The sequence below is a fragment of the Ambystoma mexicanum genome, chromosome 9 (genome assembly GCF_040938575.1).
Source record: "Ambystoma mexicanum isolate Mex_15411 chromosome 9, UKY_AmexF1_1, whole genome shotgun sequence".
Lineage (NCBI taxonomy): Eukaryota > Metazoa > Chordata > Amphibia > Caudata > Ambystomatidae > Ambystoma > Ambystoma mexicanum.
Genome location: NC_090931.1, coordinates 898,298,999 through 898,321,159, shown reverse-complemented (window position 1 = coordinate 898,321,159; position 22,161 = coordinate 898,298,999). Strand labels below are relative to the sequence as shown.

The following is a 22,161-nucleotide window of genomic DNA, read 5'->3' as shown; positions in this document are numbered from 1 at the left end:
AAAGCCAGAGGTTGTCCCGAAAAGGCGGACAAGATATGGCACTGATGGGAAAACGAGGTGTGAACTCTGCAACCAGACTTCATATAACACTCCTTGAATGTAGAATGTGCAGGGCAGTAGAGGATCCTTCACACTAGCACAATAACTTTAATACGGCTTTGTATGATTTGCTTGTTTGAGTATTCCATTGTACGGTATTATTGTTCTTAGTTTGTTTTGCGTCTTGGAGGACCAAAGTTTGTATGTTACAAAACCAATAAAATATAATATTAAAAAAAAAAAAAACTTGCAAGTGTATGCTGTGGCTGAAGAAGTGGCATTGACCTGTCTCTTTAGGTTTAGTGCAGAGTCGAGGTAGAAGTCCAGGGTTTTCACCTCACTGGAGACTTTGATATTGTTACCATTGATATTGAAAAATTTGAACTGATTACTTAGGTTGTTTAGTCTTACTGATGAACCGACGAGGAGAAGCCTCGAGGAGACAGAGGCCATGGGCAATCTGTTTCATAGTCGCCAGTGATGGGTATGAGATCTGAGTGTCATCTGCATAGTTAGTGTAGAAGACACCCATGGTATCAAGATCATCGAAGAGGGGTGTAGTCAATATATTATAAAGGGTTGGCAGGGCACAGGACCCTTGTGGAGCTCAACAGTTGATAGGTGTGGGTTCAGCTGCAGCGTTAGGTGAAAAGACTAATAGTACGCTTATCCAGGAAAAACTGAACCCAGGCAGTGGCTTAATTGGAGAAGTGTGCAGCAGAGGCTAGATGGTTACACAAGACCTTATGATCAACTAGGTTGAAAGCGGCCAAGAGATCTAGAAGGAGGAGGAGAGCCAGTTTCCCATTGTCCTTTAAGTTGCCCATTTGATTTTTTTAGATCAATTAAGGCCGATTCTGTTCCGTGTTTCGGTCTGAAACCAGATTGTCGCATACCAAGGATGTGATTGGATTCTAGATAATACTGTATCTGAAGGTATGCAGCTCTGTCTAGAATTTGAAGAAGGAAGGGGACAGTAGGTATAGGTCTGTAGATAGTAGGTGAGTTGGGATCTAGATTAGGTTTTTTTAGAAGCGGGAGGACACACGCATCTTTTAGGTTAGTAGGAATGGAGCAAGAGTCAAATAAGGAATTTATGAGGGGAGCTAGATCTCTGGCGGCCGCTTTGATAATAGGTGCTGGGCAAGGGTCACCCTGACATCTTGAAGGTTTAAGAGAGGATATTATTTCTGTTACTTCCTTGATGGAGACAGAGACAAACTTGAAGCAGTTACAGGATTTTCCAGGAGTTAAGTGAAAATTAGGTACAGGCAAATCCTTGCCTATGTCAAGTTTTTTATTTTCAATTTTCTTTTATAAAAGTGAGATTTTATTAACTAGAGCAGTTTGGATATTGGTACACCAAGTCCTGTCCTTGATGCAGGTTTCTAATTGGGGAAACAGTTCTCTGGTGTTGGAGCTTGCTTTGTTAATCCTGTCATTGAAGGTGTCTTTTTTGGTTAGGAGTATCTCCTTCTTGAATTTTTTTATAGATTAGAGTTAGTTTTTTCTTGTTAGCATTCAGACGGGTTGGTCTGCCAAAGGGTTTCTGCCCTTCTTTTCTCATTACATTAGGCTTTGAGATGTGGGGTAAACAAGTTCAGGTGTGTTTGGGGTTTCTCTTTACGCATTTTTAGAGGTGCAATTTTGTCAATGGATGTTTTAATAGTAATAGTGTAGAGATCAACAAGCACTGTAGGGTCTGAGCTAGAGGGTGCGGCATTGGTAATAGGTTGGTAATAGGTTGGCGTAATGGTGGTAGACTATCCACGGCTATATAACGCTTGTTTCTAGTCAGCAAGGGGGGGGGGCTATGATGCTTGACAGGTAGGGTGAAAGAGATTATGTGATGGTCAGTCCAGGCCCATTGTTCATTGGCGATAATTTTGGTATCACAATTAAGGTCAGCAAGCCAGTCTAGTGTTCTTCCTTTGTTGTGGGTAGGGAGGATGATGCGGTGTGTGAAGCCCAGTTCCATGATAGTATTGCACAAGGTTAGGGCGTTGTTGTCACGGATGTCAACGCGACCTAGGTTAAAGTCTCCTAGTATTATGATCTGCAAATTGGGCTTAGTGTTGGAGGAGAGTAGGGAGGTAGTATCTTCCTCAAAGGACGAGATGGGACCAGGGGGCTGGTAAATGAGGTGTAAGGTTATGGTGCGTGAAGGTGAGGGAGACAGTTTGACTGTGAGGAATTCTCCAGAAGGGAAGGAAAGTGGAGGGCATGCTCTGAGTGCCAATGTGGATCTGGGGATAAAGGCTAGGCCTCCCCACAGGATCTTTCTCTGTCTGCTCTTATTATTGTGTAGTTGTCAGGAAAAGCAAATGACAACGTAGGGCCTGATGCGGAATGCAGCCAGGTTTCGGTTATGGCAAGGAAATCTAATTGGTAGCGACAATGAGATCTACAATGTCTAGAGCGCAGTAATAGACCTAGCATTCACAAGTGCCCCATTGATGTATGGTGGGTCAGGTTGGTTAGGAAAAGGGGAGATAGAATGAAGGCCAGCGTTGTTAGATAAGGAGAAAACAATAGGATTTAGTTTGGTTCTCTTTATTGGTTCTACATGAAGGTATGGGACATTGGTTGGTAGTTGGGAGGCAATGTTAAGTCTTGATCCAAGCCTGAGGTTTCTGAGGCTGGTGGAACAAGGTTGGTTGGGAGTGGGTCTCGTGGCATAAAGCTAAATCCATTGAAGGGGGAAAGTGGGCGGTGGTAATGGACGGGTGATATTTATGTGTAGGGCTGGTAGAGCCTAGTAGGCAAAGTGGCAAGAATGACAAGGTGGCAAGGTGGTGTCCCCGGATGCCATCGGCTCAAATGGTTTACGCACCAGAAAGCCCAGGACCACATTGAGGTCCCACACTGGGTGTGGTTTCTTGATAGGTGGATATAGTCTCGTCAGGTCCGCTAAGTGCCTCTTAACCAACGGATTTGAGGATTAGAATAACTCCTCCTTTTTGTAAGCTCCAATGGCCGCCAGATAAGTGTGGCATGTGTCTACTTTCACTCCTGAGTGTGCAAGGTGTGCAGAGAAGGACAGCACGTCATCCAACATGCAAGTCAAAGGATCAATTTCCTTTGATTCTGCCCAGCGACAGAACCTGGTCCCCTTGCTTTTGTACTGGCTCCTGGTGGTTTCACTCCTAGCCCCTCTGTATAATGGCCAGGCCCATGACAGGTGCAGATGATTCAGGGAGACCTGTTCATGAACCACGCTGCGAGGGCTAACTTCTGCGGAGAGGGCTAAATGACTGGGTCCCCTTGCTGAGAGAGTAGATGTACTGGACTCAGAGGGAGGTGTGTGGGGGCCTGGTCCAACAGGCTGAGCAGATCCGAGAACCAGGGTCTTGCTGACCACCATGGGGCTATGAGGATGATCCGAAGGCCCCTCAACTCTCTGATCCTGCAGATGACCCTGTGCACCAGGTGAATGGGGGGAAAAGCTTAAGCGGTCATGTTGTTCCATGAGAACTGCATTGTGTCGCCCAGTGAACCCCCAAATTGCCCCTGCCATGAGGCAAGTAGAAGATCGCTTGAAGGACCTGCTCGTCCACCTGCCATACGTAGTTGTCCGCATACAGCCTGCTGAGCCTCTAGTTGCGAGTCCCCCTCTAGGTTGGACTCCCCTTGGAGGTGGGCTGCTGACAGGTGAATGTTGTTCACCAGAGCCCACTCCCAGCCTTCAGAGGGGAGGGGAACGGGTGCCACGCTGCTTGTTGATGTAATACATGAAGGTGGAGCTGTCTGTTTGAATGAGAATCGCCCTGCCGGTGATAATAGGTAGAAAGCCTAGAGTCACCCACAAACTCCTTACGTTGACTCACAAGTGTATACTCAAACTGGCTCTGAAATATCTTGCGGATCGCCTTTTGCAGGCAGTATGTCCCCTCGCGCACTCTCAGGTCCAAGAACCAACTTAAAATTGTACAGCCAAGGTTTAAACTGGCCGAAACTGACAGAAGCAGCTTTGCTGTCCAGAGTCTGATCGCCTGGAATGCACTTCCATACAGCCTCAGAGCTACTCCTACTACCACGGAGTAAAAAAAAAAGCTGAAGATCTCTCTCTTCAACCTACCTCCTGATTAATTCTATTCTGTTTCTAATGCTTCCTTGCCCCTCTGACACTGTATCCTTTGCTCTTACTTTTATTGTTTGTTTGTTTTGTGTGCATGCTCGGAGGCCCCTGGGCATGTGGCGCGGTTTACAACAAATATGAATAAATAAGTAATAAAGGTTTTGAGAGCAAGCCAGATAGCCATCATCTCGACCCAGTTGATGTGTGCCAACTGCTCCTGCCGAGACCATACTCAATGGACGCTGTGGCTGTCCAGGGTAGCTCCCTATCTCTCTCGGGATGAGTCTGTGGTAATGGTGACCTGAGGTGTTGGTTGCCGTAAGGGCCTGCCTATCCGCAGGTTGTTATCCGTACCCCATCAGATCAGATCCTGGTGGAGCTGTTGTGGTATGCTGACCTGCTCCACCTGAGCCTCGTATGTGGCACTGCAAGAAGACATGCAGCCATAACTCCCAACAGGTGTTGGTACCACCACGCTGAGGTCACTGCTCTGCTGAGAAAATGCCCAGTGGCCGTCTTGATGGCCGTGATCTTGTCATCCAAGGGGAAGATCCTCTCGGAGCTCGTGTCCCAGATAAGTCCCAGGAAGGTCAGTCTCTGCATTGGCACCAACTGCGACTTTTTGAGATTGATAGGATAATCCAAGGTCGTATAGCGCATCCATCAAGCAGCTGAAGCTGGACAACATGTGTCAAAAGATGAGGAATACGTGGGAGGAACATCCAGTCGAAAGAACAATACCCGGGGTAAGTAACATTCTTCGAATGGATTGTGTCCTCCCACGTATTCCTCATCTTTTGACAGACTCCCACAGCAGTACTTGATTTGGAGGAGGGAGTAGAATTTGATCTCATGGCGCAGCTGGCGTCGAAGTCTTTGGAGGGTTTGGCAGGCGAAGGCGCCGCCGAAGGCGTCTATGGCCTTGATGATCTCCACCTCGACTTGCATTTATGGCTCGAGAGATCCTTCAATGTTACATCGGATCGAGGCCTCGATGGCTCGCTATGCGCATCGGGCCTTTGTCCTGGGCTCAAGGGCACATGAGATGTAGGCCGAGACCTTTCCTTCCCGGCTTCTTTGGAAGGCGGTAAGAGCATGGCTTGGTTTTTGCTTTTTTAACATTTTAAGCATTTCAGCCCTGAAGGCCTCCCACTCGGCCGGAGTGGATTTCTTGGTTGGAAAAGCAAATCTTTCTGGGGAAATGTCCGACGACAAAGTCGATAAAGGCAACCTACGGTGCCTTCTCTTCGACTTCAAGGACTAAGAAGAGTGGTGTGAGCCACTCCTCGACCTGGACCGCTTGGCCTTCTTCCTCCGAGGAGAGTCGCCTATCGACTCGTCAGTCGAAGCTTTTATGGATCGGGTAGAGGATTTAGAGATTTTGCCTACCTTCAGCTTCCCCTTCTGTTCCCTCAAGGCCTTTCAAGGCATAGACTGTCACTTGGAGCAGTCGTAGGTGTCATGTCCGCTCCGAGGCACCACAAACAGCTTTGGTGCGGATCAGTCAGGGATATTTTCGATCTGCAATCCTGACACTTCTTAAAACCGGACTTAGGAGTCGTCGGTGTCGATGATGAAGTTAGGAAAGACGTTACAAGATTCGAAGAAGAGTGCCGTATTTCTTCGAAGCTATTGCGCAAAAACAGAATGGAAGCCAGCGGGCGCTGCCCTTGCTATATGTGCCTTCAATGACATCCTCGACTTCGAGGGACATCGAGTCGACGACATTGACGCACAGCGCGCTCTGCTGAAAAAAAATATTTTCCGAAGCAGCTGAAAATGGACAACATGTGTCAAAAGATGAGGTATACGTGTGAGGACACGATCCATTTGAATGGCCCGACCTGAAGTGTCAATGTGGGCCACTGTGGACTCCATTATGTCTTGTGCCACGATTTTGACCTCAGCCAGCCCAGCCTTGAAGCAAGCCTAGCTGTGGGTAGGGAGCTCAGGGAGGAAACCGGCGATCTCCCGCCATAGCTTCTGGTTGCCAGACGCCAACATGGCATCTGCGCAAGTGGAAAGTGGCACTGGAATACATTTTTTTCCCAAACAACCCCAAGATCTTTTCCTCCTTGCCGAGGAGTGCAGAGGCCGAAGTCATCGAAGATGATTGTGCCTTGCAGTACAGTGATGCTGCCGCTATCACAGAGGAATGTGGTTGGGGGTGCACCAACATTAAGAGAGGGTCCCCTTCCGTTTGCCTGTATTTAGCATTGAAACGTCTATTGGAAGGCTGGGTAGAGTGCGCCACCCTTTTTCGCAAGTGCTACTACGTCTTTCTGCTGCATGTTGGTGTGGAAGACCTTCAATGTATGAATAGTGGGCAATTATTACAAATTACGTGTGAAGACTTGATACATTTTATGCATAATTACCCACATTCACATATTGTATTTTCAAGCTTTGATTCACGAATAAACAGAACCGTGTATAACCATCTAAATCTAAAGATACCATGCTCATATCAGTGGGTACATATTCAGACTGCTCGGTCAGCAAGGTATGTTATTAGTTGGACACAGCAACATTCAGACAAGTGATGTGCTTTATTTTCGATGCATTGGTGAAATGATGCTAAGTGCTGACGTGAAAGTATTTTTATGTAACATCTTGTCTGTATGGTCTAGATTGCAAATGTCTTAAGGAAATAGAAGAATTGTCCTTGTACCTCTGTATCATAGTTATTATTAAGTCTACTATTGTTTTATGTTTTTCTCACAAATTATGTTTTTGTGTTTATTTTCAGCCATTTGTTGTCATGGTAGAATTGGTTTTACTTGAGGAGTGAATGGTGGATTAAGCGCATGTGTGCTCGTATGACCAATTTGAAGCAGAATTTTTTCTTCATGTCCAATTGGAAGGCTTATGAATTTGTAGGTCTTTTTCGTACAAAACTGATGGAAATTGAATTATTTCATTTGTGGTATGTAATCATTTGAGTTGTATATTTCTTCAGCATGTTGGACTGGAAAGTGTATCATCGTGAACATGTAAATTGTTCAGATTTCATAATTTTTCCTGTGAGTAGAATTTTCTACTGTGAATTTCAAAAAATTGATACTTTTTTCCTGAAGTTCCTATCCAGTATTCGACTGGTGTGTTTTGAAAAATGTTTGCACTGAAATTTAGCAATGCAGTTTAAAACATTCCATTTACCCTATGGAGATCACCATTCTGAGCAACTAAAAAACCTGTGCATGAATTTTCACCAAATATAGCATGTGTGATCGGATTGGACATGATCAGTTGCTTGCCAGATTTGGTGATGATCCATTTACAGGTTGAGATATTATAGTGGAAAGCATGTTTTTATTTTCCTATGTAACCTTCAATGCACCAATCTAACCTAAACTATAGAGTCATGACCTATAACATACATGAACTGTGAACACCCAAAGCCATTCTTGTGCCTGCAAATACATCCAAATAGCTGGAAGATGATGGTGATGCTGTTGACCCTTGCTGGTAGCTTTGTGCTTCTCGCTCGTAATAGTCCAGAAAGCAAAACCTACCTAATAAGGTAGAGACTACATTAGGATCACACAATTTCTAGCACTCTGTTTTTGATTTAATCTAGTAGGACGTTTGCAAGGTGCACACTTCCTGAGCCCTCAAGCCCTGCTCTTTGGCACCCAAGGATTTTAAATCAACACCAGGGCCACAGAGACCCGGCAAGTCCTGAACAATTCCACACCCGTACAAAATTATTTGGTGGGTACCATCATCAATGCAAGATCAGTAGCCAAACATGCTGCAAACACCCACAAACTGACCACAAACACATCATCTATCCTTCATGAATGCCGGTTTAATGACCCTTCAGCTGTTGTTATCTAACCCTCCACTCAGCTAACTACAAGATATTTTTCAAAAACAGGGTAGAGAAGAGCAGATAGTGTAGACTTCATATTTGCTGACAAGAAATCTTGCAAAAAATCTGAAGCCATTGGGAAGGGGCCGATGGGATGGCCTGAACTACTACTTACCGGACGGTGACGCTTCTACTCAAGGTGGTCTGGAGGAAAACAATGGAAGACTTCCTCCCTCTGCAAACTTCTCACAAGTGCACATACTCCGTGGGAGTCACAGTAAAACCTCCACCAATGGTCCGAACCTAGTCGCTCGGGGCAATGATTGCCCCCTCCCTGAGTCGGTACGCATTGACTGCTAGAGGATATGTTGGACAGACTGTCGGCCTCTCAGCACTTCTATTGGACCGAGACCACCCTAAACCTGGCTGGAGACCACCGCCAAGTGCTTCTCCCAGACACCTCAACGCTTGCCTTTTTAACTACTGAGACAGGGATGTTCTACTTCGATGCGCTAAAGAAAAGGGAGAACTAACATTTGGTCCATCCGTGCTTTCACTATTCCCATATTTCAGCCAAGCAGTGCAGGAATCTAGGATGGGCATTCAAGAGGTGAAAAGCCTACTACGCAAGCTTGGAATCCAGTATGATATAACCTGCAAAACTTGCAACGGATCCTAGACTTGCTGCAGGGTTTGCATAAGAGACTTCATGGAAATGCTTCAACATCCTTTCATTGATCACCGGTAAAGAACTAAGCATCCTAAAGAATGTGTAAAATGCAGGAATTTAAACACAGTAAGAGACAGGCTTGACATGGCTTGCAATACTGTTCTGCACATTGGCCTTATATGATCACACAGTTGCCTAGGGAATTAGGAGACTGTTGGAGCTCCCTGAATCCCCCTTGTGTGTTCATCACAAGTTAGTTTTGCTGGTTGAGGGGCTTTGTGATTTACCAGGCAGTTGGGTTTTCTGGCGGGGGAGGACAGTAATAGGGGTTTTTGTGTTCTTTCCTTTTATGTTCAGTTGCTCCATTATGTTTTGCAATTTGAAAGGCACTTGGGACGTTGTAGAAAGGTATTACTATCTTGTCAGCTTGAAAATCATCTTTACTATCATATAGTGGAAAGTTCCCATTTACACGATTCAATCGTCTAATTAATGTCGATTAAATTGAATGTTTTGACTAGGAATGTAAGGGAAATTGGAACCGTGTGAAATTCAGACAAATATTTCATTAAAGTAAGCAGCACAAAGTAAACATACCTATTTTGCAGTTAAACCCATCTCGCATATGATTCCCCCATAATGGCGGTGCAGTGATGGGGAACCCATCAATATGGTTTCTCGTTCACCAATAATGGGGTGGCTATCTATGTCCACTGTTCATCACAGTTTAAACTACATGAAACCATTAGGGACATCACATGTCACTTTCTTTTATTAGCAGGGGAGATAGTTGGCATAAAGGTACATCAACATTTCTGCTCTCATTGTTGACTCACCCGAAGGAAACGTTCATATACTTCATTCATATACAAAGTTAGAGTTTTCACATACAAAGCATCATATTTTGAAAGCTCCCTATGAATCCCTGCCCCGCACTCATGCAGAACAAAAAGAGTTATCTTGCAAGCATGGTACAGACTGATGGCTTATCTAAACAGCTAACAACCACCCCTAATATCTACCATCCAACAAAAGCAACCAAAACCCAGACCCAAAAGATAGTTGCCAGGCAGAGGGAACATCCAAAGAACCAAAGCACCCATCAGCACCTGTGACCCTTTTCGCACCACAGTCCCCCCCCCACCCCTTCTACCTGTCCCCTGGAAAGCCCAGGTGACATTTTTTTTATTTTTATTTTTTTATTATGTGTTTAATCCAAAAGATTTTTACAAAGTAGGCTTTTGTCATAGTTTTTCATAAAGAAGAAGAACTTGGCTCTCTAAAAAAGAAAAAAAAGAACTTGGCTCTCTAAAATGTGCCCTCGTTTTTTGGCTGTAGCCTTGGCAAATTTACGGCTTCCAGTATTTTATATGTAGCTATTTGCCATCTCGTTTTATCACCTCCAATCAAACGAGACCAACATATAGCTTCGTCCGAGATGATAAAATCTGAGAAAATGGGCCTTAAGTATCGTTCTCTTATATGTTGGTTTGCGGCACATTTTAGAAGTAGATGACGGATTGTTTCTTTTTCTTGAGTCTTGCAGAAGCGGCAGAAATGTGTTTCATTCTTGCCTCTGATAGCCAAGATCTCATTTGTCGGCAGCAAATTTAGGCAGGTGCGTAGCAACAGGTCCCTCCCCTTCCTGGATGGAAAATACTTGATGTATTCTTGTAGCTCGTTCATTTTTTTAGTATTTGGGGGCAGGTGTGTAGTTTGTTCTTTCCTGCTGTTTCCAGGGTTGATATCCAGTCGAGCTCTCTTATTTTTGTGAGTATTTTCTTTGGGTTGTTAAGGTTTCTTCATCGGCCTGTATCCTTTCCAACACTCTGTTGTTCTCTTCTTTCCAGTTTATGAGCCGTTTGCTGGTGTTTTGTTCTATTTCCTGTTTTCTAGTTTGGTAGCATCAACACTTTCCTCCAAAATTTTACCTCCATTTTTGACCAGATGTTTGATGGTAAGTTGATCATTGCGTCTCCTCCATATGTTAGAGTTGGCATCACCTTTTTCTTGTAGAATTCTCGTACTGGAATTAGCGAGTATCTGCCAAACTTTTTGTCTATGGCCCTGGCTTGGGCTGCCATTTTGTTGACTTTGGTCATTAAGGCTAATTGCATCGCTTTATCCTGTTTTGAGGAGTCCAGTGTAACTCCTAGGTATTTGAAATCAAGTACTCTTTCGATTGGTGTTCCTTCCAGATTTAATCAAGGTTTTTCTTTTTTTCTCGAAGAAGCATCTAATGTCAGAAATTTTGTTTTTTTACGTTGATTTCCAATTTATTTTTTTCCATGTTGCTTTGTAGGTTTGTTAATTGTCGCTGGAGTCCTATTGGCGTATGGTCCAATAGGACGAGGTCATCCGCGTAGAGAAGCCTCGTTATTGGCGTTTTGCAGATTTTTGGTGGGAATGAACGTATTTCGGTGTCTTCATCATTAATGTCACCAATGAATGCCAGAAATAGAGCTGGCGCCAGCGGGCACCCCCGTTTCACACCTCGTGCTGTTACAATTGGCGATGACAAAAGACCATTTTGGTCCAAACGGATTTGCATGTTGGTTTCAGTATACAGGGCCTTGATCGGATTCAGTAAAGCGGCCGGACAATCCCAGGCTTCCAATTTTGCCCAAAGACTCGACCTGTCTATGCATTCAAATGCCTGAGTAAGGTCGATGAAAGCGACTTAGATTCTTGTACCTCCTTCCAATACTTTGTTTTTCAGCACGTTCAGCATCAATATGTTAGCCGCTGTGCCCATGTTTTTCTTAAATCCCGTTTGGAGGGGGTCGTCGTAGGGGGCATTTGAGGCCCAGATCTTGAAGCGGTCGAGAAGCATCGTACCAAACACTTTTCCTATTACATCGAGAAGTGCGATTGGTCTACAATTCGCTGAGTCTTTTTTGTCTCCTTTCTTGAAAATTGGTACCACTGTTGCTGATTTCCATAAGGGTGGTATAGTTTTCAAATCCGTGCATCTTCTGAAAATTTTACTCAGGAGACTGGCCCACTCCTTTTGGTTGGATTTTAAATCCACGTTAGTGATCCCGTCGGGACCTGGCGCTGTTGAGTTTTTTAAGCCAGAGATCTTTAGTCGGATTTCCTCTGGGTCGTCCACTCTTGCCCATGGATCTGAATTATGCTCTGTTTATGCCCTTATTGAAGTTGTTGGAGCCAGGTACGTCCTTGTAAAATGTTCTGTCCAAGTTGTTTCACCAATCTCACTTATTACGGAGTTTTCTTGGACTTCATAGGTGGATCTCAGGGTGCTCCAAAATTCCCTTGTGTTTCTTCCACTTATTAGTTTTAGAATGTTTTCTGCATCTTTCTGGTAAAGAATCGACCTATGACCTTTTACCCATGACTTATAGTGTCTTGTTGCCACCTCCGCTTCTTTTACTGCCGCCGATGTTGTTAAAAGTTTTGCTCTGCGCTGGATTTTTTGAAGTTCATGGCGTTTCTCAACCAATGTTTTATCAAACACGTGTCTTGGAGGGTTACCGCTTGTCTTTCTTGAAGTTGCCGTCTTTTTGTATTTTGTCAGGAGAGGAATATAATCCGTTTTATTTACGCCGATTTTCTCTGACATAGAGCTGAATCTATTTTCTATGTCAGTAATGGACTCACTTTTTTTAGTCGATTTCCCTGCACATTTGTGGTTATGTTGAATTCCATGCAGTCGTTCAGGGGACATAGTGACTCCCAGGTGGTTGACAGGGGATTATGATCACTGGCTCTTACTCGTGTTATTTCAAAAGATTTGGTTATTGCCAGGATGGGTTCAGTCACAAAAATGTAGTATATTGTGGACTTAGACTCGCGTTTCTTTCCCATGATGGAGGACGCTTTGGATCTGGAAAAGCTTCGTGCAGATTATGTAGGTTTCTCGCTTCCATCAGTTGTGTCCATAGTTTGCCCCGCTGTTCACCTGTCGAGCCGTGTACTTGTTTCTTTCCAGTTTCTGCTGCACCTGCACAGGGGACATTCAGATCCCCGCAGATCAGGAAGTATTTTACCAAGTGCTCTGCCAGTGCCTCATCTATTGCAGCCTCTATGTTTTCTAAGAAAACAGTTGTTTCCGTGCTGGCTGGGTTCCAGTAGGTGTTAGCTATTATTAATGTGCATTTTTCATACCCTGCTTTGTTGTTTGTCTGACGAAACCATGAAGCCTTGACCATCAGTATCATTAAGTTGCTAATCAAAGTTTCTTCCAGTTTGATCCCACAATCGTTTTTACAGGCGATCAGTAACCCCGATGAAGGTCTTCCTAGGCGCCCTTGTTTGGCCGGTGCCAGGATAAGTTCAAAGCCCCTCATTGAGGGTGGTTCAGTCAGCCAAGTCTCCTGTAGGCATATTAGGTCATATGACCCCAGGTCCATATCGCTCGTAGATAGTAGGTGAGTGTGGCCTCTCGTGTTCCACAAGCACATCTTTATCTGCTGCTTTTGATGGGTCAAACAAGGTCTTTACTGAAGAATGTGCTCGTCTCTGATGCGTTGCTATCTTTGCTTTTTTTCTGTCAACGCTTTTGGCAACTAAGACCATATCCCTTTCATTGGCTCGCATTTTTTTTGAGGTTCACTCTCAGTTTTTTTATTTTGATCCGCTTGTAGGCTAGTTTTCCTGCCTCTGTTGGTTTTTCTTGAATCTTTTGTCTTCATTGGACTATCATAGTTGTTATTTTCTTTAAAGGTTGACAGCTTTGCTCCTGACCTCTTTTCAAGCTCCTGTTCCTTGACTCTTACTCTTACTGTGGTGTTTATATAATTTGTCTTCGTTCGGGTTGTTGATGTTTGCAGGTTGCGGTGGTTTGAATCTTGCTTTTCTTGATGTGTATTGTCTTCTTTACTCTCTGAGTTTTTTTGTGTCTGTGTTGTTTGCAGAGTACACTTTTAGCTCGTATCCCATTTCTTCTAGTTCGTTTTTGCTATTGATGATGAGGTTTTTTTGCGTTGTTGATGCTGTATACAGCACCGTTTTGGCCTTGGTATCTTCGTGGTTTGGCTCTACCACTAGCAGCTCTTCTGGTTTGATATGTTTCAGGTTTGGAATGAACTTGAAGAGTTTTAGCACAGAGTTTCGGTTCAATGTTATCTTGTCTCTGTTTTCTTTGTCTTGTGTCAAATTGATTCGCCATTTCGCTTGATCCACTTTTCACTGATTTTGATTGTACTTTTGCGTCTTGGATCTGTACTGAAAGGCCGTTTCTCCTGACTCTCTTGGTGGACAGGAGCGGTTCTTGTCGTTATTTCTGGTATTGTCGTTCCTAGATTTAGTCCGGGGCCGAGTTGGAGTCTCCCTTCTATGATGTTTTCTGTTTCTCCCTTGGTCCTCCCAATGATGCTGAGGTTCTACTCGCCATCTCCTATCTGGTTGTTCATTTTCATGAACCTTCAGCTTTGAGTGGGAGCGGCTTTGTGCTTTCTCTCGGTGTCTGGAAGTCCACTTGTCCTGGATTTTTGATCTGGACCTTTCTCTTTTCGTTTCTTCCATCATCTGTTTTAAAATTGTTTGCCTTGAGGAATCTGGCAACCGAGTGTCCTTTTTCTTTTGAATTCTCTCCTTGGCCCTGATTTTTGCAGAGTTCTCACTGGTCTCTACCTCCTTCTAGTTTGGGGATTCGGTATTTCACTGAGTCTATCCAAATTTGAGGCCTTCGGAACCTGCCCTGTTAGATGTTGACTCAGATTCATCAATTCCTCGTTTTCGAGGAAGTTATTTGTTGTTGTTGGAGATAGGCTGTTTTTTTTTCGACCTTTCTTGCTTCTTTGTTTGTTGTGGATTTACCTCTTGGTCTTCCATTAGTGGTGATTCTTTTTGGGCTACTGGGCGTCAGAAGAATTGAAAAATGCCTTCTGCCGTTTGACTTCCAGTTTTATTTGATCTCGGTGAAGTTGTCTTTTTTGGTTTCAGAGTCGAGTCATCTTGACCTGGTAGTGATTTAATATTTGCCCTTTTGTTTGTTGCTTCATTTACTGTTTTGTTTGTTGTTAAGTCAATCGTTGTGATGGCTTGGCTCCCAATTGTTTTTCCCACCACAGTTTGTTCTTTGTCTTGCAGCTTCACTTGTTGACGAGGAGTAGTTGTGCCCTCGTTCGCTTCCAAAGTGCTGGTTTTCCTTGCTACAAAGGCCTAATGTAGGCTTCTAAGAAGATGACTTTACTGTACATCATCGTTTGTATGCTCAGTTGGCTTTGACTCGTCCTGGTGAGATATTTTGTCAGGTGTTCTGTGTACCCCTTCTGAGGTTCCTTTTTTGTCATTCTGTAGTGGCGAAGCCGCTTCCCCCATTGGTGATATTATCTTTGGTGTTGGTTGGGGGAGACCCTTGTTTAATTCTGGTGGTAGGCCACTGGGAACAACGGTTTCGTCCATGGTCGACCTCTTTTCCTGCGGGTTTTTATTTTCACTTTGAGTGGCTGATGGAGTCTCCTCCATTAAGGACTCTTTGTCAGAGTTTGCCTTGTCTTCACTCTTGTTTGAGTCACTTAGCGGCATCAGGTTCACCTGTCGTTCTGGCAGTTTTTGTGGCGTCATTGGAGGAGATGTCAAATTGGGTTTCTCCCCGTCTACCCGCTCTTCTTCATTTGGTTGATTTAATGTCCCCTTGCTCGGGTCAAAAGCAGGGCATCTCTTGGAGGTCAGCTTTTCGCTGCCATTTTGTTCCATTCTTCGTAGTTTGGCGAAGGGTAAACATTTGTTAAGAGTTTCCAGTATTTACAGGTCCGAAAGTTCCGAGGGATAGTTTCCATTCACTGATCTTTGACTTCCTTGAGCCATGATGTAGTCTTACAGAGTTTTTGGGTGCCCCTCCCTCCCATCGTTTAGACTGGTTTTCTTTGACTTTATCCAGCATTGTTTGAAGTGTGTTTTGTATTAGTTTGGGCTTTTGCATCGCCTTTTTCGTTCTGCGACCCTTCTTAATGTTCAGGGTAGTGCAGTTAATCGTAGGCATAGTTCTCTGTTTTTTCTTCGGGTTTGCTGCTTTCCTAGCCTGATCGGTTGTCTCAATTATTTCAGTCTGTTTCTGGGTGGCTTTGGATGTCGAATTTCCCTCCGCCTCTGCATGGAACAGCGCCACCACCTGGACCTGCCCTAACAGGACAGGCGGCGGCGGCTGAGGCAAGTCCGTATCCTGTGGAAGCTCCCCGTCCCTGATCTTACATGGTGGCCGGCTTGTATCTTCCTCCATCGTTGCCTCTCCGCCACCGCTCTTCTCACTCTCATCGCCCCCCCCAAACCCCTCTGCAACACCCACGAACGGGAGCCCTCCTTCGAGAGCCGCCGACGTGGGGCTCGAAGCGCCTTCATGCGCCGCACAGGGGGAGACCGGGACAGAATCAACCGCCCGAGCACACGGGCCGGAGCTGTTGTCCACCGCCCTCTCCTCACCCTCACCGTTCCGCACCGCCAACTCCTCCCCACCCTCCCACACGGACGGCAGCTCTCCTGAGAGCCGCCGGCGTGGGGCCCGGAGACTCCGCCACCGCCGCGCGGGGAGGGGGCGGGGCCAGAACACACGCCATGCGAGGAGAGGCCAGGGCCGGGTGCGGCGACCGGGCGTGCACCGAGGTGGACACAGGGGCAGGAGCGGGAGCAGGTAAGGTTTGTCGTTGATGATTTTGTGGTTTCTCCTTAGTAAATTCGTCTGCTGAGGCTGGCGTCAGGTGATTTTTGGGTTTTGCTGCTTCCGCTGAAAAAGCTGAAAAAGCCTAATCCTTATACATAGTCTTGTTGATCAGCCTCCGGTGGAACCAGATCTTTTGAGCTCTGAGGCTCCGTGCTTATACGCATGTTAGTCCTGCCTGGAGTAGTCGGAGATTGTTCTTTTAAAATGGTAACCTGATGCTTTTGGCCGGCTTTCTGGTTTGGTTTCGTGCTTCTTAGGCGCTGACCTTCCTCTTCTTCTCTAGAGGCGTCGTGAAGGTCAAGATCTCTGATTTCTCTGGTTACCCTGGCAGCCCTGACAGTCATGACTGCAGGACTGCCACTCGTTGTCCGCTCCGCGGATGGATGAGGTTTTTATGCAGGTCCTCCCACACAGCAAAGCTCAATGGAGATGAGACAGACTCTCAGACAGCACTGCAGGACTGCCACTCGCCGTCCACTCCGCGTCCGCTCCATGAATGGATGAGGTTTTTATGCAGGTCCTCCCACACAGCAAAGCTCAATGGAAATGAGAGACAGACTCTCAGACAGCACTGCAGGACTGCCACTCGTCCGCTGAGGTGAAATTCTACCTGCTGTGGCACTGAAATTGAAAGTGCCATTTAGGCGGCCCGTGTCTTGCTCACAACGTCGCCCAATGAGCCAACATGATCATTTAACTCTCACCCTTGTAGACAAACCGACAAATATGTTCTTTTATTCTAGCATCCTGCAGAGACCCTCTGTCTCTAGCACCCATCAACTACCTCACACTACTCTACCTTTTAAATCTACAAAGTATCCACTCACACCCAAATCTATCACCCACTCATTGAATGTCACAACGCACATTGACCAACACACACCTCCCTCCTATACACAATTATCACCCCCCCAAGTCGTGATGATGCTACTAGATGCCATACAACATGAAGCATTTCGACTACCCAGAGTCCTTAGTCTGCAAGACACAAATCACCACGTGTATCTTAATAGACAGAGGCTGGTTTCTCCAATGTGCCTCGTACCACCGTTTTAGCAACAGCAATCTTGCTCTCCTTCCGCTAGCCCACAAACCAGCCAACATCCTTCTCTTACAGGACCCAAAGCACCAAGAGGCCATTCAAATGGCAGACGTCATGCTGCATAAGACTGAAGATTATAAAAACGAATTTAGTAAAATAACATGCACTGGTGCACTGAAAGAGTAGCATCTATGGGTGTCATATCCATTGGAATGCATGTGATATTCATTTCTGTATCAATCACATTAATTTCAGCAGTTCTCATTCTTTACACGGAGGGTCACATTTCAATGTATACCCAATTTAAGTATATGTGTTTTTCAGACCATTCGTTGAATTTCAATGTATGTCATAGTCATTTCAATGCATGTTATGTTAATCTCACTGCACGTCTTTTTCATTTCAATACATGTTTGGTTTAATTCCAATGCGTCATACTAGTAAATATGTAATTTTGATGTGAGCAGCTTCCCATAATCACTTCGCCAACTGTTCGTCTTCTAATATTGGCTACACACCAGGATCATATTTTGGAAGAGCCTGACTGCTACATTAATACTGCATCTGCACTCACAGCTCCGTTCCATGATCCATCTCAGGCACACTATCTGCTATCACTGGTAACAACCTTTGAAGAATGTCTTGGCAAATTCCAACATCCCATGTCACAGTTGTGTTGTTTAATGTTCCATTTGAAGTGACTCATTCTATTTTAACATCTACTGTCACAGTTAATTTCCCTGGCATACACACCTTGGGGAGTACCCTGCCCAGTCCAACTCTAGCTCTCCTTTGGCTGTGCTTATGGCAAAGGTTCATGTTTACTGGCTTGTCCTCACTCTTACTACCAACTTTTTGCTCGAAATCTTTGTCCTACGTTCCTCTTCACTGGCTTCACTTGGATCACAAGAACTGAACTGCCCCTTTAGTTTCCGCCCACGCCAATCATTACTCTTTAATGTGGTACAAGGTCAATCGGTTAAATAGGCAATGTTCACTCACGGCTTTAGGCTGCGTGTACTGTCCACAGAAGAGGCTGATGATCCCAGTGCCAGACCCGACATCGAGAATCACTTTCCCTTTCAGGACAGCCTGGTTCTGCATGATCACTTCCTGGTATGCGGTGGTTCGAGGTTTATCTTCTAACATTTCCAGTTGGACTTTCTGAACATGGAGAGACAAAGAGAGATTTGGGTCTGCAGAGATGCTTTCTTTTCGTAACCTTTTTTTTTGCCTACTTTTGCTGAAGTAGCCAGAAAAAGTGTAAGACTCAGGACTAACGGAGGTAGCTGTGTTGGGAGAAGGCCATACATTATACATTAGGGAAAAGTGTGTGGAATAAAAGACACAAACAATGCACACACTGCTCATTATAGCCGAGAGAGAAATGGCAGCTCACATGGTGGCGAAAGGTGTACATTGGAAATCTCATGGAGAGAGTCAAGTTCTTCAATCTATCAGGAGGGAGAGGTAAGATCACTGGGAAGATAGTTCAGCGAGTTAAACGCTCGCCTCGGACATGGGGCCAACCTGCAGCTCGCAAGTACAATTGCGGCAGGGCCAACTCAGCCCTTCATCTTTTATAGGTCGATAAACAAGAGTACCATTAAATTGTTTAATAACAACACTTATCATGGACTTATTTAAATATTATTTGAATGCTATCACGTTTTATAAGAATTGTAAGTAGGTGTCCTCATAATCTGCACTACTCCTGGGGAAGAAAAAAACACGAATGCACAACACCAAGGAAATAGGTCTATGTGGGATGAATTAACAGAATAAATATTTCTCACTCAAACAAAAAATCAATTAATGAATGTACTCTGAATGTAACAAGTGTAGAAATCCTGGATGCTCTGTATATATAAAATATAATATTTATTGAAGCTATTATAGAGGATGTTAACTCATCCCGCATATTCCTATTTCCTTAGTGTTTTGCATCAGTTTTAAACATGATAGCATTCAGATAATATTTAGATCCGTCAAAGGTGCTAGCTAACACAGCATGAGACAGCCTAGGCACGCCCTGCTGCGATTCAGGCAAGAACTAAAAACCCTGCTCTTAAAAGGAACATTTCAATGACAAATGATGTCCATATACTGGCAATTACCGCCTCCCTCCCCCCACTCCCCCCCCCCGCACAGCCCTCCCACCACTATGTATCACTCCTCCATTGCAAAGTAATCAGTTGTTGTGTAGCCGGTTTCACGCAATATAAAATCACCAACATACAAACAGACCGAAGGAGGAGATCTGATAGACCTTTCAATCCCATAGGGATGCTAATGCAAAAGAATAAGAAGATGGAATATATGAACAAGGTTTTTAAATTCTGCTTAAATCTAAAGGAGTGGTATCGGCATAATTGTACAACATGTACCCATGGGTGGCACCCTGAAGAATAGCATTAGGCCATATGAACATATGCAAATCATCCCACAAAATGAAACTTTACATTTTCTTTTTTTTTTAATTAATCTTTGCAACTCGGCAGCAATCTTTACAAAATAAGAAAAATAGATTTACAACTTCACATCTACATCGTTCAGCTGAGGCTACTTTGTGTCTGAAAGCAAGTACAGCTTATGGGTGTCTGTTGGGTATTTGAGGATGTGCAGATTCGTGTGAGAGGTGAGTAATAAGGCCGAGAAGATTGGATAGAAGGACGGAGAGCATGATCGTTATAATGTCAATGTGAAGTGTGCTGGCAGAAAGAGTGAGAAGCGTGATGGGAGTTGTTCTATGACTCCTCATTGAACGGAAGGAGTACAGAGTCCCAACGAGAACGAAGAATTCAGTGTGCGGTGAGCTGACAGCCTAAGTGCACTACCTGATGGGAGTTGGGGGACAGCCTAGGTGCACTACCTGATGGGAGTTGGGGGACAGCGTAAATGCACTACCTGATGGGAGTTGTGGGACAGCCTAAGTGCACTACCTGATGGGAGTTGTGGTTCTATCACTCCCCAAACGAGTGGAAACAACACTAAGGCACAAATGAGAACCAAGAGTTGAGTTCCTGGTGTACAGAAAACCAAAGCGCATTGCCAAATTTGGAGTAGTGGATCTAATATTCCTCAACAGACAGAGGCAATGCACGGCCTTGAAGAGTGCCAGTGGACACTCTGGCCACAAGAGAAACCTAAATACTTGGAACCGGAGGGCTATGTGAAACAACTAGGAAAACAGTTATTTTTCCTTTTTAATTTGGTTTCTGATGTTATGATTAACTACTCCACAGAGGTTAGTGTGTGTTTTTATCGAGATGTTGCTGATAAATTGAAAAGTAAAGATGTTCAAATTAATATACTCTTTAAAAGTATTTTGTTATACATGATGAAGATATTCGATATATTAATATAGCTGCTTACACGGATTCACAACTTTAATGAAATAAAACTATTGCCGACAGTGATTTTATTGCGTTGCTACCTCAGTATGAAATGTGGTTTTAGACAAGGGAAATTGGAACTTCATCACTTGATTATACCAAGTCAAACTGAGAATGGACTAAAATATATAAATAATGCCTGTTTGGACTGCAATCGTGTGTATGTTTGTCTTGTTAACATAAAGTATACATTAAACACTCAAAGAACTTCTGATATAGTACCTTATGTACTGTGACGAATCCCACAATGTCGTCACTTCCCCCGGGGGTGGGTGTCCCTTCCCATGGGGCAAGGGAGGTAAGGCCACTACCCGATAGTCCACCTGGGGGTATTACTCAGTGGGAGGATTCCATGGGTAGAGATCCCCTCTATGGGGGAAGTGAGGACTGTCAAGGGAGAACAAGGTATCCACACCATCATGATGGTAGACATATTTTAGCTAAGCGAAAAAATAGGGCTCAGACACCCCCCCACACCCGCATCCTCTCTACCTCCTCTTTCTTCTACTAATTTCCTTATACATAGCGCTTATGTATATCAGGCAGATAATACTGTGATAGGGAAGAGTGAATATGGATGACTCCAAAAGTACTGCCACAAGGGAGAGCAGGACAATGAAGTGCCCTATACGGAACTGGTATGAACAGGCTAGCAATTGGAAGCTAGAAAGACTGTCCGACATAAAAACTGATGAAGGACTCTCCTCAAGGTTAGTCCTGCTGCAGAGCAGCTTCATGCTGGGGAGTGGAGCAACAAGGAGAGGACACGCTGCAGATCCGACTGTCTGGAGCAAGAAGGCAGGGACAGAGAAGGCAGAGAAGAGCCATGACCTAAATGGTTGCTGGGGAACCCAGCGTCCTTTGGCAGAAGCCAAGCCAGCCGAGTGGTCCAGCCAAGACCTGATGCGCGGTGAGAAAGCAGCATGGCAGAGCCACTGAAAGCCGAAGGAAGACTGTGAGAGCCCAGGGGAAGCCACAGAAGCTTACCGGTGTTGCCGAGGACCGGAAACCCTCGCGGACCAAGTGCAAAGGTACGCAGAGGGGGCTGGGAAGGCACAGGGAGAACCCAGAGGCTGTGGTTGAGTGGAAGTGCAGTACCATCTTTCTCTTCGCAGTGGAACTGAAGAGAGAGGCAGTTGAGAAGGAAGTGGGTGAAAGAGCACCCCAAAGAGACTCAAAGTGAGGCCTGTCAGGATAGTGAAGTGGGCCTACTAAAACATAAAGCTGAAAGAGGGGTCAGAGACCCAAACATTGAGAAACCAAGAGAGTAATACATACAAGATAATGCCCGGCAGGTTAGCGAACCAGGTTTAAGAAAGCCATCTTACGGAGATGAGAAAGGGTCTGGGACCCACACAACGACACGAGAAGTCCAGGGGAAGAGATCCTTTGGCACAAGTCAAGAGAAGTACAGAGGGAGAGATCCTTTGGCACAAGTCACGAGAAGTCCAGGGGGAAGATATCCTTTGGCACAAGTCACGAGAAGACCAGATGGAGGG

At 44.9% G+C, this 22,161-nt stretch overlaps 1 protein-coding gene across 3 annotated transcripts in view; it reads right to left on the bottom strand.

Annotated features, from left to right (window-relative positions):
• PRMT2 (protein arginine methyltransferase 2) overlaps window positions 1–22,161 on the bottom strand; it is a 921,423-nt gene that overhangs the window by 594,809 nt on the left and 304,453 nt on the right. For 2 of the 3 annotated variants that reach the window (XM_069616030.1, XM_069616029.1), the window contains exon 4: window positions 18,270–18,431. The exons of the other annotated variant lie outside the window; for it this stretch is intronic. In XM_069616030.1, the coding sequence (XP_069472131.1) occupies window positions 18,270–18,431 (162 nt within the window). The remainder of the gene's footprint in view (window positions 1–18,269; window positions 18,432–22,161) is intronic. 3 annotated transcript variants of the gene reach the window in all.